The 16,273-nt window shown below is 44.8% G+C and overlaps 1 protein-coding gene and 1 long non-coding RNA gene across 4 annotated transcripts in view; one reads left to right on the forward strand and one right to left on the reverse strand.

The window, feature by feature from the left end:
* Positions 1 to 6,620, forward strand: part of LOC121105791 — a 29,061-nt gene extending 22,441 nt beyond the window's left edge. Inside the window, exons 1-2 of one of the 2 annotated variants that reach the window (XR_005838467.1) lie at positions 2,410 to 3,604; positions 4,176 to 6,620. This is a non-coding gene — a long non-coding RNA (uncharacterized LOC121105791). Of the gene's footprint in view, positions 1 to 2,409; positions 3,605 to 4,175 lie in introns of those variants that run through there. The other variant, XR_005838464.1, reaches the window with a different exon arrangement.
* Positions 1 to 16,273, reverse strand: part of ITGA6 (integrin subunit alpha 6) — a 75,892-nt gene that overhangs the window by 7,775 nt on the left and 51,844 nt on the right. For both annotated transcript variants that reach the window (XM_040643879.1, XM_040643873.1), the window contains exons 12-24: positions 13,122 to 13,282; positions 12,807 to 12,950; positions 11,053 to 11,168; positions 10,745 to 10,934; positions 10,575 to 10,658; positions 10,398 to 10,477; positions 10,171 to 10,248; positions 9,981 to 10,083; positions 8,468 to 8,641; positions 7,092 to 7,190; positions 6,899 to 7,009; positions 6,702 to 6,800; positions 2,277 to 2,402 (exon numbers count right to left, since the gene is read on the reverse strand). In XM_040643879.1, the coding sequence (XP_040499813.1) occupies positions 2,277 to 2,402; positions 6,702 to 6,800; positions 6,899 to 7,009; positions 7,092 to 7,190; positions 8,468 to 8,641; positions 9,981 to 10,083; positions 10,171 to 10,248; positions 10,398 to 10,477; positions 10,575 to 10,658; positions 10,745 to 10,934; positions 11,053 to 11,168; positions 12,807 to 12,950; positions 13,122 to 13,282 (1,565 nt within the window). The remainder of the gene's footprint in view (positions 1 to 2,276; positions 2,403 to 6,701; positions 6,801 to 6,898; positions 7,010 to 7,091; positions 7,191 to 8,467; positions 8,642 to 9,980; positions 10,084 to 10,170; positions 10,249 to 10,397; positions 10,478 to 10,574; positions 10,659 to 10,744; positions 10,935 to 11,052; positions 11,169 to 12,806; positions 12,951 to 13,121; positions 13,283 to 16,273) is intronic.

The raw sequence follows: 16,273 nt of genomic DNA on the forward strand, positions 1-16,273 counted from the left end.
GGTAACTGCTAACTACATGTGGGTATTAAGATTTCAATTAAAAATACCTTAGTTGCAACAGCCACATTCCACCTGCTCATTAGCCACGTGTGTCTCACTGGAGAGTGCAGCTTCAGAACCTCTCCATTATCACAAAAAGTTTTACTGGGCAGCACTGATCTAAACCCTTTATCTTGGTATCTGCTTGTGCCTCTCTCCGTTTACTACACAGTAACACACCCAGTCAGCTTTCAATAACACAGGCCAGTAAGTAGAGTAGGGCGAAGGAATGAACCAGGAACCAAGCTCGTCTTGCTTCCAGCTCGGCAACAGTCTTAATATCCCTAGGCGTGAGCATCCTTGTTGGCTGAATGAAGGTGACTGGACCAGCCTGAAGGACTTTTCTCTTTACCTCCAAACACAACCCTAGGCAATATCCTGGTATTTAAAGCAAATAACATCAGAACGACTCTGGCTGACGTGGGGTATTGGCCCCAGCTGCACCACCTACCTTAATCTTGGCCCCAGTGTGGATGTGCAAAACCCAGTTTAAAGGCCCCTGAACTTGAGTTCTTTCTGGCCCCTAAGTTCTATGATTTTAATACACGAAAACAAATAGTTCATTTTCAGAAAGAAGAGTATCAATAAAGTAATAAACATGGTCTTCATGTAGGGTTATAGTGGTTGTCTGATTAGAGCTCACTTGTGAGGTCTGGATACTCTAGAGCTACAAACAACCCATGAGATCACATAGTCCAATCCACTTTTTTTTTTTTTTTTTTACAGATTACCATTTTATTTATTTTTTTAATGATTTTTTATTATATTATGTTAGTCACCATACAGTACCCAATCCACTTCCTAAAGAGCTCAAGCAAACCAGTGCCCCTGGGAGAGGAAATGATTTGCCTAAAACTATGCAGCTTGGGTTTCTTAACGCTTAGCCCACGCCATTAAAGAGTGCCAATAAGACCTGCTCCGAAGAAGACTGGCCTTGTGACCTCCTCCAGAAAGCACCCGAAGGCCATCCTCAAATATCAAACTTCAGATTCAGTTCTTGATACGAAACTAATTTTCAGAGCATGTCCTATGGCTGGCTGTGCTGACCGGAGAAACCCAGTGCCTGAAGTGAACCTCAGAGGTAGGACTGGCTAATATCCAATGCAGGGAGGCGTCTTGGCGCGAGCAGTCACCAGGCTCCAAATCACACATTTGGAAGACATGAGAAAATTATCTCAGACTGGCAAAAGGAAGTTACTTGGAAAAATAATGCAAAAAAGAAATGTCCAGTATTTGAAAGTGACAATATCCTGAATCCTTCGCAATTATACTCTTGAATCTAAGGGAAAAGATAAAGATGGTTTGATCCTAGAGATTGTTGGTAGAGGTTCATAATCATTTAATCCAAAATCCTCTGGACCAGAAAGGTATGGAAATCTAGAATTTTGGCATTTTAGAAAAGTAATATGCTATATACATAATGCCACTCTAATCAAAACATGAGTTTCATAACAGAACCATTAAATAAAAGAATATAAATAGCTTCTCTTCACATGTCAAGTTTTACTGCCAACCAAGTCACCATGAGCTTTTAGCTTTCAGAGTTTTCTGCAGTTTGTAATTGTTGCTAAGGAACTATCAACCTCCATTAGTCACTTAGAATAATCCAAACTCTATGGGTCATAATCTTTGGCAACAAAAGTATATATCCATCTCATACACACATTTTTACAACGTAGACTATTTACTGGTAGAAATCAAGGAGAAGATACTAATTTTATTTGCAGGACCAAATTCTAATGAAGGACATCCCATTAAACCCAGGCCTTCCTCATGTTTGATAGAGGCAACAAGGGCGCCCTTGCAATGGAGTTATTAATTTCATGCTTTTCTGCTCAAAATCTAGCTGCAACTATCACAAGCCCCAATGGCTACCACGGACAGTTCTTTACAGAGGTTGAGATTAAAAGGGACACAGGCTCAGATTAATGCGATATCCGACAATTTGGCTTAGATTCAGAATTTTAGATGAAGAAAATGCTAAAGTAGTAACGTTTTTTAAATTATTTGCCAACATGCTACATTATGTGGAAAACACTAAAATTTATTTAAGAAACTCCTTATAATATACAAATAATATACTTTTAAATATAAGGTACTAAACAGATATAATAAAATATTGGGAAAAGGGAAGCATTACAAAGCAATGTACAGATTATCAGTGTTAAGTCATTCTTTCAAAAAAAACATGAAATAAAGTTTAGGTCATTAGAACTCAAATGCCAAATAGGACTTACCTTCCACAGTAGAAACACTAAGAGAGCGAGCATCAAAATCCCAGCGAGTATAGCCACTAGGATGATCCACCAGGGTATTCCTGAATACTGAGCCACAGTCTTTGAGGGAAACACGGTCACACGAATCTATGGGGCGTAAAAGAAAACACCATTGTAAGGGGGTTGAGAATACCAGGACTTCATCATTCTAATTCTGCTTCCAGATGCATTTTGAACAATGCAGCCTATGGATGAATGAGATGCCCTTTTGATGTGAGATCTTTTCCCAGAACATGGAAAATGCTCAACTGTGTTTTGACAAAGTTATTCTTTTGCTAAGTCATCTTTTTAAAACTTTTGTATTGAAGCAAAATAGAGAAAATTATATAATAAAGCATTTTTTTTTCATCACCAAGTTTCACCAATCATCAATACACATCCATTCTTGTTTCATCTGTATAACCTGGTATCTTGTTGAGAACGATCACTTCCCTTTTCGTTTTCAGTAGTGGAAATAAAAGGACCATTTTATGTTCAGTTAGCCTATATTCCCCACTTGGATATTAAAGATGTTGTGAAATATAAAAATAGGGACAGAGCTGCATCACTGACATCATTTTAACTTTTCCTGAGGATGTCCAACTAAGGACCCTCATGCACAGAATTTCCTGAAATGGTCTGGTGCGTGTTCTTCGACGATGTATTTAACAAAGGAGACCCTTTCAGAGGTGGCTTAGAGCGGTAAGCAGCAGCTGACAAGAAGCCTAAGCTCTAGACATTTAATAGCTGGCAGATACCAACTAAATAGAAGTCGTGTTTACTCGGAAACCTGAAAAGTTGCTTCTGGCAATTTCCAACAACTTGGTTATGTTTAGGATTCCAGTGGATTTCCGTGGTGCCAGGAGACTATTTTTCAAAGCTCCTAGAAGACCTGGTGTTTGCTACAAATATGATTTCATAAACAGATTAGACAGCTTCCAGGTTGAAGTTTCTGGTATCTCTGACGCAAGAGAATGTAAAGTGAAGGGCAAACAAAAAGTGCGAGTATTCAAGCTCTGAGAAGTGTTTTCAGTCAAGTACTCGATTAATATTGAACTCCGGATGCTGCCGAAAAATGCTTCCATGTCTATCTACATTGTGCTTCAATTAAAAAAAAAAATCTCTCCACTAAAATACTTCCCTTTCTACATATACTAGAAAACAGCTTCTCAGACTCATCTGACTTACAGAATATACTTTAAAGCAAGAGAACTGCTTTTCTTGGAACATTGAAGAGCAGAGAAATCAGTTTTCAGTCTGCTATACCGACTCTAACACCTTTATCAGCTATGTTTCCTGTTATGCTCTCGGTGAGGTTTCGCTCAAACTGCCAGCCAGCCCCCGGGGGAAGGGGGGGTGCCCCATGGCTCACTTCCCTTCGCCTCCCTTCCCCCAACAGGCACCCCAGCTTTAAGCTAGAACAACCCCTTCTTGAGATTACTGGGTCTAGCACAGGGGCATCCAGGAAGTGGGAAGAATGGTGAGAGACCAGTAAGCTTGCCTACTCTGAACCGAAACGAAACAACTAATTAGCCTGTCCTGTAGCACTTAACTTTGCTTCCCTATCTAGCATAGGGCAGCATACGGTACGTCCTTGGGGGCAAGGTGACAGCACGGTGTATCTTATTAAACTTTTGCTTCTCTAGCATTTGTGCAGGGAAGGCACACAGTGTGTCCTTAATAAGTGCTTGTAAACTGCTTGTAAATTTCATGGATACTAAAATGTGACCATTTTATCTAGTTCAGTTAGGTGACCAGCTCTCTTGGACTTTGTTCTAACAATGTGTTAAAAGTGTTGTATTGAGAAGTGAACACAAAACTCTTAAAATTGTTTGGGTTATAAAGGAAACTAAAAAAATTTTTTTTTCTTCCTTTTTAAAGCCAGGATAAGAGTAAGAGCAAGGAGAAGTTTTAATGTGAAGACCAAAAGACAAGACTGAATTACCCCATCTCCTCTGTGTCTATCTCCAAAGAAAAATGATCTTCAGGCTGTAAAGGACAGATGAAGCAAGATAAAGATAAAACTGAAACCCACAGTAAGTGAGGGAATAAAAAAGGAAAGCATCTTAACACTTGAATAAAGCTTAAATTCTTAGGCCCAGAAAAAGTACACTTTAAACTAAAGAAACCTGTGGATAGGACATGGGAGCTGTTGTCGCTCAGAAGTCAGAGTCAAGAGAAGAGGTACCAGAAAACTAGACATAAGAAAACGTCTCTGTTTTCAAAATAAATGCACTCTAGATACAAGCCATTAATCCATTCATGTATCTACCAATTATTAAACCAGGGAGGATCACAGCAGAGATTCCAATTCCTATTAGCATGTGTGAATTCTCCAAGCCCTAACATGAAATGCCCCAGAGAACCTCACTTTCATTTGTGACCCAGCACTAGACCGGGTACCAGCACCCCAGTTCCATCATCTTCCAGCAACAAGAACACCTGATGAGGGCTTGTGAGCCCAACATCTGGTCTCCCCCCCCCCCATAGCCTGCCAGTCAGTCCTGTGACCCTGAGGGAGAGACAACCTTCCTTGGATTGTTTTCACATCTGAATTTGAGATCTGGGGACCTAATGGGGAGCGACTGCTACAGAGTTAAGAACAGGAGCCCTGAAACCAGACCGTTTTACAGGTCTCAATTCAGGACCCCAACTGGCATCCCCTGCTGTGCCTGCTTCCTTTTTTGGAAAAGAGTACATCTGCCTTGTCATTCTGAGGCTTACATGGCTGACTACACACAGATAAAATGTCTAGTAGGCCGCATTTTACTAATGCATCATCGTCTGCCCCTTCCCTCCAAATTGTGTGTTCTTTTCCCAGCTCTAAAAACTCAGTGATTCTCCAGGTTACTAGTTGCAAGTTACAGAAAGTGATAGCAGCTGCCTCCAGTCAAAGGGGCAGAGACCTTCAGGGAGGTTGTGCTCAGCTGACAGTCCCTTGTGCTGCCTTATTGGTAGGGGGCAGAAAGGTGGGCCGGAGTAGCATGCAGGGATTATCTAAGGCCAGGGTGACCGGATGTCCTGGGAGTCTGGGACAGTCCTGATTTTTAACCCTTGTCCCAGCATCCTGCCCAGTTTAGCATTTGCCCCAGACAAATGTCTTCTAGGTTGGATGATAGATTTTAACAGCCAGGGATCACTGTACTCAGAAACCAGTGCTCGGGGGGCTCACTGCACTTTCAGCTGGCTCAAAGGACCGACGCCAAAACACTTCCGTAGGCCCGTCAGTAGATCAGCTGGAGAAAGGTAAGTCACAGTCTTTTTCTCCATTCAGTCTCTTTTGCAAAACATTCTGGCCCATGACATGCAGCATTATATCTCGAGACATGCAGGCAATTATATCGCGAGAGCACCGAGACCCTCACAAGGAACCCTTCCCAGAGCGCCCCCACAGCCACTGCTCCCAGTTCTGTCCAGTACTTTTCTCAGTTGCCTGGATGAGGACACAGAAGCTGTGCTTCTCAGCTTGGAAAAAGATGAAGCTTGCAGGAATAGAAAGCTAAGAGAGGGCAAATGATCAAGACTCTGAACTACTCTGTGAACTGAAATGACGGACCACAAGCAAACCACCTAAAATGTGAGGATACATTTAAAGGCACGCATTTAGATTTTTAAAGTTGCTCAAGGATGGGCTATGGGAGCTACAGCTTGACAACACTCCTACTGACAACACTTGAAGTTTCAGCAGAACAGAAACACACAACGGTAGCTGCTGGAAGTACAAACACAGTCTTCCATGTGCACTGAAAAACCAAGTCTTAGGCTGACGGACAGCAGTGAGGGCCGCGGCGTGAGCTGAACTAGGCAGACCACGCGTCTGCGCTCTGCCCGTCCCGGAGTCACGCTGCCTGACTGGGGCCAGCCCAGGAAGGAGAGGGCCTGGCCCACAGCTAACTGAAGAGCTGGAGGCTGTGCTCTGAACAGAGTGAGAGACCTGTCCAAGGGCCATGCCAGTTCCCCTCAGTTATTCCAAAGGCTGCTACGTGGCTAAGAGAGTGAGCTTATTTCAGGCTTGTTCCAAGGGGCATAACCAGCGACTTGGTTTTGTAAGACTCAACTCTGGATTCATATGTACAGAGATCTTTTCTGACAACTACAGCTGGCCACACACGCATGAGCCACTCCATAAAGTGGTGGTTACCATCACTGGGGACACTCCAGCAGTGGCTACAGCACCGGGGACAGTTTATGACCTGGGGTTTCTACAGAGGTGGGAGGTGCCCCTGTTCTATCCCTGGGTCAACCCTGTACACTGCAGAACGAGGGGACCCGAGACGTACTTCTTTTTCCAGTGATTCTATTAAAATACAGCTTGGAGGGGCAGCACCTTAGGGTATCATCGGACTTCTTAATGGGGGTAACGGCGTTGTGAGGGGAAGGACTGCCAAGGTCGCAGTGACCGCTCACCTGAGTGCCTGCGTTTGGCAGCTTGATGTTCTCGGCGGCGGCAGCTACGTCGATGGAAGCCCGCATGAGAATGTCCAAGTAGTTCATTTTGGAATATTCCTGTTTGGAGACAAAGTTAGCAAATGCGTTAAGGAAGTGAGAAACGTCCTAAGAGATAGCAGATGACTTCCAGGGACAGCCTCGCGGCAGGGCCAAACCTCTAGAAACGTGCTGTTCCATAACCTCGAGCGCAGAATGACAGAGGCCTTGCTGTCCAGGCCTCGCAGCGGACAGCTTATGTTCACGCAGTTCACGTTCGTGCTGCAGTTCTGCGGAGACAAGCGTGGTGGTTAAAATCCAACAGTGTGGGGAAGACCCTCCTGCTATTCACAGCTGCTGAAAAATACTTACAAGGGTCTGATATTTTCTTTCAGCAAATAAAGAAAATTTTCTGCTATCATCTGTCTGTTTTTCAGCAATTTCCCGTTTCCTTCTTGAGTTGTGAAACTCCTGAAAAGAAATTATATCCAAAACATTTTTCCTTAATATATGGGCACTACTGCCTAGACCCCTTGAGCACTCCCTCCCAAGTGATGCCAAATTCACATGATCAGCAGTTAGTATTTCTCCATCTCCTGTCGCCAAAGGCACAGAAATAATTTAAGTGTAAAATCCACAAATGTTCCAATCTCATCGCAAGTTTATTGATTCAGGTAGTTTATTCCCATGCTGACCTTAAAACTCAGGCGAAGAGAAAGCGGCCTTTCTTTGTTCTTCTGTCTCCTCACCAAACTGAGTTTCCTGAGGTCACGCACACCTCATCCCTATGTCCCTAGCACCCAGCTCGGTAACCAGTGCATGGTAAAATGTCAGCACATTTTGAATAAATGACACCAACGAATGGAACGAAGTGAAAGAACTAGTATGTGACTTATTCAGAGTACTGAAAACTAATGCACGTGAGCAATTTAAAATAGCATTTTCCTTAAGATAGGATTAAGACTCCTGGGCCATCTTGTTTTTCAAAGTTGAGGAACCAGTAATGTCAGTGCACAGCCGCACAGAGCAGTTACGAGTACGGGCTTTGAAAACAGGCAGAGCTGAGCCTGAATGCCTCTTGAACTGCTGAGTGATTCTTAAAACGTCAATCTCTCTGAATCTCAATTTTCTCATCTGTGAAATGGTAGGGATAAGAAAAACACCTCAAAGGACTACCAAGAGAATAAAATGAGAAAAAGCAAATAAAATGCTTAGCACAGTACCTGAGACACAATCAACACCTCATAAATATTTACTATTTAAAAAAAAAATAGCCACCTGGGTGGCTCAGTCGGTGAGGTGTCTGCCTTGAGCTCAGGTCATGATCCCAGGGGCTGCATGAGGCTCCCTGCTCAGAGGGGCGTCTGCTTCCCCCTCTCCCTCTGTGTGCTTGCTCTCTCTTTCTGCCAAATAAATAAATCTTTAAAAAAATTAAATAAGAATGAAAGCTTTGAAGGTCTCTTGCCAAAGTGCCAATATCTTTTGTAATGAGTTTGGTTCTATTGGGAGTGAACACAGACTGGCCCACCCCAGTCCTGTTTATAGGTCATACTGGGTCCTAAAACTCCAGAAAACATCATTTCCTTCAACAAGCACTGAATCCCCCTGGGCTGATGTGCCATCACGATAGCGAATCAGAAGAACTCAGCACGCCACTATGTGACTTTTCTAAGGAAAGGAAGGATTTTTCCCCACAAAAGTTCCCTTCCCTTATTTACCTTATAGAAACATTGGGTAAGTCAACATACCTTTAGGTTCAGGAAGTTTATTTCACTTCGTGGCTCACAATCTAGCTTTTCCAATCCTTTGGATTCTACCTTCACCAAATAAAGCAACCATTTGCCATTGCTGATTTCTTTTGGCCACTGGATATTCAAGGTGGCTGTGCCAAGGTTTTTAAGAGGTTTACCCAAGTTAATTACCTGTTAGAAAATAATATATATCTCAGTGTCATTCTCTCACTATAAAATTAAGTAGCAGCTCCTAGTGGCCAAGGAAAAAGAGTGAAAGTATCTGGCATAATCCTACAATGAAAGTACAGGCTCCAAAATGGACTAGAGATAGACAGGGTGTCCAAAATAGAGACGGAGGCCTAGAATAGGTAAAAGAGAAATGATTGCCCGTTCAACCCAGGAACCACTGTGTGCAGGAGAATCTGTGTTAGATACACCATGCTCGCAACATGCTCCGGGAAGCTACAGGTGTCTGTGAAGCGCTCGGTAGCCGCCTGGCCCCGCAGAGGGCTCTGTACGACGGCAGGGCACCGGCAACCTGCTTCTGGGAAGCCTGCCTCTGCTCCTACTCCAAGGGGAGGGGGGCTCGGGCAGCACCTGAGAGCCTGGGAAACCATTCTGATGGCCATGAATCAGGAGTCCAAGCCGGGAACAGAGCAGCTTCCTGCAGCAGAAGCCAAATGAGGAGCGAGTGCTGTGTGTGTGGCAGGACTGCTGTGGGACCCACAGTCGCCTCCTGCAGCCACACCTGCGCAGGCGTCCTCGCCGCCACCGCCACCTGTCACAGCTGTGTCTGCAACACTCGGAGACACACCGGGCAGAACTCAGCCCCTCACCCTGCTGGAGTCCGGGGTGGCGCATCCCTGCCACCTCAGACCCCGCCTCAACCACGGCCACTGTGCTGTCTTGGCTGCGCTGAGCCACGAGACCCGAACCCCCGGACGGGTGGTAAGCCACCTCGTACCACGCACTTACGTTCCCCCAACTGGCCTTCGAGTCACTGTGATCCTTGCTTAGAGACCCTTCAGAGCAAGCACAAGCGTTCCTCACTGGCACTGGGCTTGTAAAGCATGCGGGAGCACTATCCACACGTGTGAGAGAGGACCTCCCGAGGGAAGAAATAAATCCTAACACATTTTAAAGCCAGGTATCAATTACTTGTGTTTTACAGACAGATTCTGGGGAGGGCGAGGGGTGGGGGATTCCTTTGTGTCTACACCACTTACACATCAAAACTCTAATAAGAAAATGACCAGACAAAACTGGATTTTGAACGAAGTCCTATGGTGAGTGATAGTTGTGTTCTCCATTCTGAAGGACAAAACTTTGACTGTAAGCCAGTATGTGGTTCAAACAGTGCTGAACTCACTTTTAACTGAGGATTTATCATGCTTATTTTTACTAATGTTGATATTCCATATTAAAGTTACATATCCACATTTATTAAAATTATATTACATATATTACCGTATATAGTATATGTTCGCTTTTGGCATATACAATAAAAAGACCAACCACTGCAACTTACCCTGAACTCATACTCTATTAAACTTCCCACCTCATCTTCAGATTTCATAGCTTGCTCACCAACAACTGTACCTCCGAAATACACCTGGGAAGGTTTAGCAACTCTGTTAAATTAGAAAACACCAGTTTTAGCGAGGATTGTAAACGGTTCTTTTAAACACTGATTTGTTATGCTAAACACAAACACTTACCCAGAGACCGATAAAAGGAGTTCAATAACCACTTTTGCTGTAGCTGTAATTGAAGCCAAATTATCTTGATTGCTTGTTCTGAAAATGAAAAGGAAACAATAGGGTTTCATTTTAACAGTCAGTTTTCTCATTACAATTACACTTCTTTTATGAGTCACAGCAGAGCCAATTCATTGGCTGTGTTTTCATGAAATAATTCTGGATGGAAAGGTTGAAGTAATTCTTACGTTTCCAACTTCAGATTAATATCCAGATCTGTGGTGTCAAAGGTGACCTCAGTTGTGCTTAAAATCAAATAAAAAGTCACCTGAAAAATAGAAATAGACGTTAACACAGACCAAGCAAGTCGACCCTGTCATGGCATGAAACGCAGCACAAGACAGAATTGTGAAGGCATCACCTACACTGGAATTTCTTTTGAAAGGATTTCCAAGCTCACAGTCCGCTTGCGAGCCGTTCTGATTGGCAACACAGCTCAGCTGCTTCTCCTGCAACAGAAAAACACGGGATCACCCGCCACTCCCTTGCCACCCAGGGCTGCAGGTTTCCTCCCAGCTGCTGGAACAGCACTCACGGGGAAAGCCCTCAGTTCTCTGTAGGCCGAGTAAGTCAGCGTGTCCGGGAAAGCGGCCACGAGCTTAGCTTCGTGCGCGTCGTCGCCGTCCTTCGCGGGGTCCCTCGGATCGGAAGGGCTGTTTGTCACTGTTATTTCTAAAGCAATGTCCTTCTGGTCTTTTAGAACTAGTTCTGGTACACCTTTTTGACTATAAAACACACACACACACACACACACACACACACAAAAGACAAAGTCTTCAGTACGTTTTCAGGAACCCAGTGCAAAGCCAGTCATTTTTGCGAGGACAACAAAGCGATCCTTACATTGGTAAGTAAGAAAATTTGTCTTGATTTCCTTCTCGGGTACAAAATTTATATTCTAGTTTAAGGTTGCTGTTACATACGTTGTCGTCTCCACATCCCTCTTTTAAGAAGTGCACCTGTAGGAAAACAAAACCATTGTTTTTTTTAATTATTTTTTATTAATTTAAATTAACATATAATGTATTATTTGTTTCAGGGGTACAGGTCTGTGATGCATCAGTCTTACACAATACACAGCGCCCACCACAACACAGACCCTCCCCAATGTCTGTCACCCAGGCCCCCCCCCCCGTTCCCCCACCCCCCTCCTCTCCAGCAACCCTCAATTTGTTTCCTGAGATTAAGAGTCTCTTATGGTTTGTCTCCCTCTCTCTCTGGTGAAAACAAAACCATTGTAATTCATGCCATTCTGGAGGCAGCAGTGACTGGCTATTTCCACACAGCCCTTTCCCTGTGCGACAATTACCATAGCAGAAGCTTCAAACGTACTCTACCCTGCATCCAGTGTCTTTAGCTGAACTGTCTTTTGGCTCGTCCTTGAACAGAGCTGTGCTTTAGGAATACTCTGACCAGGCCACGGAGGTGTAGCGAAGAGCGTGAGCCCCGCAGCCACACAGGTCCACCTTCCAAACCTAACTCTTAGCCATGGGGCTTTGGGCAAGTCACTTAACCTTTCAGAGCCTAAGTGTCATCACTGGTAATATGGGAAGCCACCGGCCGACTTTACAGGGATACTGTAAGAAGTACCAATAATAATGATGAGGTTACTTAACACACGATTACGTATTTTAACTTCCTTAATCCTCACAACAGACTTAGGAGGATACTATTAGGGGCTCCATTGTACAGGTGAGGAAACGAGCTGAAGGTCAAGAAAACAAATGGCACAGTGCTAATGAGTGCTTAATAATCACACTGATAAATAGGAAAACTGTCTCCTTGCTTGTTATGTTCAACAGGACTACAGAGCTGGGAACATACACAAGAACTATTCATGTGATAAGCAGCAACATCCAAAGTCTGAAAAAGTACACAAAAGTACAAGGAGCCAGACTTTGTGACAGCAAAGACAGCGTGCAGACTGCGGCACCACCTCCTGAGCGTAAAGCAGCAAGTACTCACTTCTGAAAGGCTTTGCCGGAACCAAGAGCACAGAGTGGACACTCCAGCACCGAGGGATTTTGAGAGCAGGTGCACAATGCCCAGTCGGTGCCGGGCTCCCCGGCCTATGCGCGCGCCTCAGCCCTACACCCCAGCAAACAGGCCCCACCCTACAGGAGAGCTGCAGCAAGCCGCACGATGTAAATTGTACACAGGCTACAGTAGCCACGAAAGGACTATTTGCTACCTTGCTGAACTTTATATTCCTTGATTTTAACATTCAGACTAACAAGTTTATTTTCTACATTTTAATGTTCTCAATAGTAAAATGCAATGTATTTTTCTTTCTACATACGGCCATAGGAAAAACTCGATGTGAGAGTAAGTTCTGGCAGTTAGAGTCTCTGTAAGTCACAGTGGCCGAAAATTATTAAGAACAATACTCTCTGGCTCCAAGTTGTATTCCACGTGTTTCTATATTCATTGTTAATTTGGGGAACAAATCTCAAACTTCACATATATTAAAAAGCTTATTTAATACAAAGCAATGCACTTTAAAAAGCAAATCACTGGTGCTACTGCCTTCAAAGACATGTGATGTAGTTGAGCCAGATACGAGAAGCTTTGGCAACACAAAAGTCTGGAAGACTTACATCTCTGTGAACGGTCTTGGGTTCGTTCGAATTCAAAATGGGAAGAACTTCCGGAAGCGAATTCACTCTCCTCCGCGTGTTTGGCTCTTGGATCTCTACTGAAGCAGTTATGGGAATGGGACGCAGTTTATCTCGGATATTTTCCTGAAAAGTGTGCAGAGTGAGGCATGGTTATCAACACTACTGGGAACTCCCAACAATGCTCTCTTTTGTCCTGAACGAGAGGTTGTGGGTGTACGTTTCCGAGACCTACCGATGCCCCCGTAAAACCCAACTGCTGTCCTCACGACCGACCTGACAGGCGGCGGGCCTCACCTGGAGCCAGAGGGTCTCCTCTATGCACGCCTTCTGCTTCTGCCTGTTCAGAGTTAGCTCCTGAGTATACTTGGCCTCAGAGCCTTGGTTTCGAAAGTGAACTCTTGATGACAGGCCAGATTTTCTTCTCTCCTTTTCAGCCTCGAGTGTGCCCAAAATGGCTAGACAAAATGAACAAATCCTATGAACTTAAGAGTATATCCCCGTGCAGTGCAGCTGTAAGGACAGCGAGTTCCCTTTTATGTCATTTTAATTCCTTGTAGAAGACTCTTCCCACCGCCCTTGTTGCTGTTCACATTTCCTGGTAATGTACACTGTCACTGATCAAGCCGTCCTTCTCTTCGCGCTGCTGGTAAGAGTTTGTAAAGTTCAATTTCCATTGGGCCACCTGGGGGAGCTCGAGAATAAGTCAAAACCTCTGAGCAGCATCAAGAATTTCTGGCTCAACTTCAGGACTCCAAGCACTAAAGATAATGGGGACCCGCACTCCCTGAAGGCTGCCGGGACCCCCAGTCAGCAGCCTGTTGCTTCCGTGGCCCCCCCTGCATACTCAGCAGCAGCAGCTTCTCAAGCCCCAGCCAGACCTACTTAGCCAGAGTCTGCATTTTAACAGGACCGTCAGGTGCTTCTAAGAAGCACTGACGAAGGATCCTTGTCCAAAATGGGAATTATGTGTATTAGAGGTAGAGAAGTCTTTTGACAACAGGAGACTTTTCACTTAAAAGAAATGAAAGGTGAAACACATTCCTTTTAGAGTCGAGGGCCCATATGCCAGCTACTGTATCTCCCACACACAGTTTCCAACCTCCAAAGGCCTAGAAGGCACATCCTGTTCTTGATTACCTCTACTAATGCAGCTCGGAGGCAGGCCAGGATTTGGGGGATCAAAATCTAATTTCTCGACTTCAGAATGCATTCTGTTGCTTGCCTGCTGGATGTAGTTACTATGTTTCTTTATGGGATAGTATTTAAATTACTTACAGTCAGTAATCACTCACTAACCGTCAGAAGGGGAAGCAAACCAAAGTGTGTACAGGGCCAGAGAAGGCGGCCTCGAGGAAAAAAACCTCCATAAAACGCAGGAAATGAACCACCCATGTTCTAATATTCATGCTGGAGTTCAGAAGAGGCCTCAAAGAGCATCTATTCTAATACCCTCTTCTTGCAGATAAGCAGCGGGGGCCCACAGAGCTAGGTGACTGGCCCAGGATCAAACAGTGAGGGGCGGAGGCGGCACCAGCTTCGAAGTCTCTGTCACAAACACACAAGACAACTGCTGTATAAAGCCTCTTAAGATGTCCAGGTTTCCACTTCCTCCAGGCCTCTGCATGAGTCACTCTCTTCCTGTGCCAGCTGGACCCCGGCCCTCCGCCTCCCCCTGACTGCCTAACTCTCCTTCTCCTTCAGATCTCAGTGTGGACAGCACTTCCTCCGGGAGGACGCTCCTGACCTCTCCTGGGGGATCGGACGGTATTCTGTTTCCCCACTCGCTGCACTTAGCCACTGTGCTGACCCTCTTCCCCAGGCAAAGGCGTGGACAGGGACCACATCAGTCTGCTCGCCACTATGTCCCCAGCAGCGGGACAGCACCTGATGTAAGTATGACTTCAGAACAGCTGAACGGGAGCGGGAGTGACTGGCACCACACCAACATACACACCAGTGCACACGGAGACACGCATACAAACAACAGGACGTTACTCCTATGCCGAACAATAGCTACTGAGATACATAAGCCCAAAATTTAGAGACACTGACAGTTTCGATAGTAATTTCTGCCAAATGGAATGTGCCTCCATTTTAGCCTTGTAGCCTTGACATCATCCATTTATCAATGACCTGTTAACTTCACAATGAACCAGACGAAGGCTCACATGCTGAGTGCCCCTCACGGCAAAAGTAGGGGAGGGTGTGGGTGCATTAAAACCGTTTATCTACCAAGCCCACTCTAACCTTCCCTGACCCTCCAGACAGTTCACATCATCTTAAAATCCTTGCAGGCCACCTTTGCTGACCTTTTGAGGGGCAAGCCAAGTAGAATACTCATTAAGGCTCAATTATAAATATCTGTATGTATGGAACACCACATGAGGACCACCGAGTTAGGACAGCCTCAGACACTGGGGACGGGTTTTAGATGGAGTCGCTTGTGCAGCCTTGTGGACGTTCTATTTGGTGTAGAATTTCTCAGTGTTGTGGAAGTATAGGCAAGGAAAAACAGGTCCCTCTAAACACCTTCACAGAAAAAACTTCTACCCATGATAGGCCATCAGTAAACACTCAGGTAACGGAGCCATTCATAAACGCTTGGTTAATGGCATAGTTACCGAACATGAAACTAATACATAGGGCATCATGCTGCATTCAAGCTAGAACAAAGTTTGTAATTTTATGGAAACGATTGACGGGGAAGACAAGACAGCTCTGATGAGATTTCACATCTACGGTCAGAGTGGTGTGGGAAAATGACAGACTAACAGAATAAAACTGCTTCCCCATTTCCTCTCCTCATCTAGTCAGAGATTCACAATTTCTCCTTGTCTCTCTAGTCTGTTCCAAACACAATGGTGAAATGCCTGTTCTCCAAACAGGCAAGGGTAAGGTATCGCATTTGGGTAAAAAGAACACAAATACTAACAAGATGACAGAGTGTGAGAAATCCTAGAAGACGTTTTCTTCTCAATGAAAGCCACACCAAGAATTGTTTCCAATACTCAGTGAAATACCAGCCACATCAAAAAGCAAAGTGAAAGGCCACCACTCCCCTGTGCACAACCCAGGATACAGCAACACCGAGCACGCACCCCACAGGGTCGGAAGATCCCTAGGAGAGAGGCTACAGTGCGAGACAGCCCAGGAGAGGAGCCACAGAAGATCAGGGAGGCAGAGGAACCGCCTGAGAACGGCTTAAAATCTGGAAAGACGGAGGCTTAAAATAGGAAAAGTGGGCCTATGACAAGGTGAACTTGGGGAAGACAGACATATTTGCCAAATTCTGGGATAGTAAAAGGGTATCTTTTTAATAAAGAAACCAGAGTAATACTTTACATAACAAGAAGGAAACTTAAGAAAAGTCAATTCCTCAAGGTAAAGTAAAAACTGCAAACCACCCTATCCCTCCGGAAGGCTTCCCTCGGTGGCAAGCTACGCCA

This window comes from Ursus maritimus, unplaced genomic scaffold (assembly GCF_017311325.1).
Source record: "Ursus maritimus isolate PB19 unplaced genomic scaffold, ASM1731132v1 scaffold_1, whole genome shotgun sequence".
NCBI classification, from domain to species: domain Eukaryota; kingdom Metazoa; phylum Chordata; class Mammalia; order Carnivora; family Ursidae; genus Ursus; species Ursus maritimus.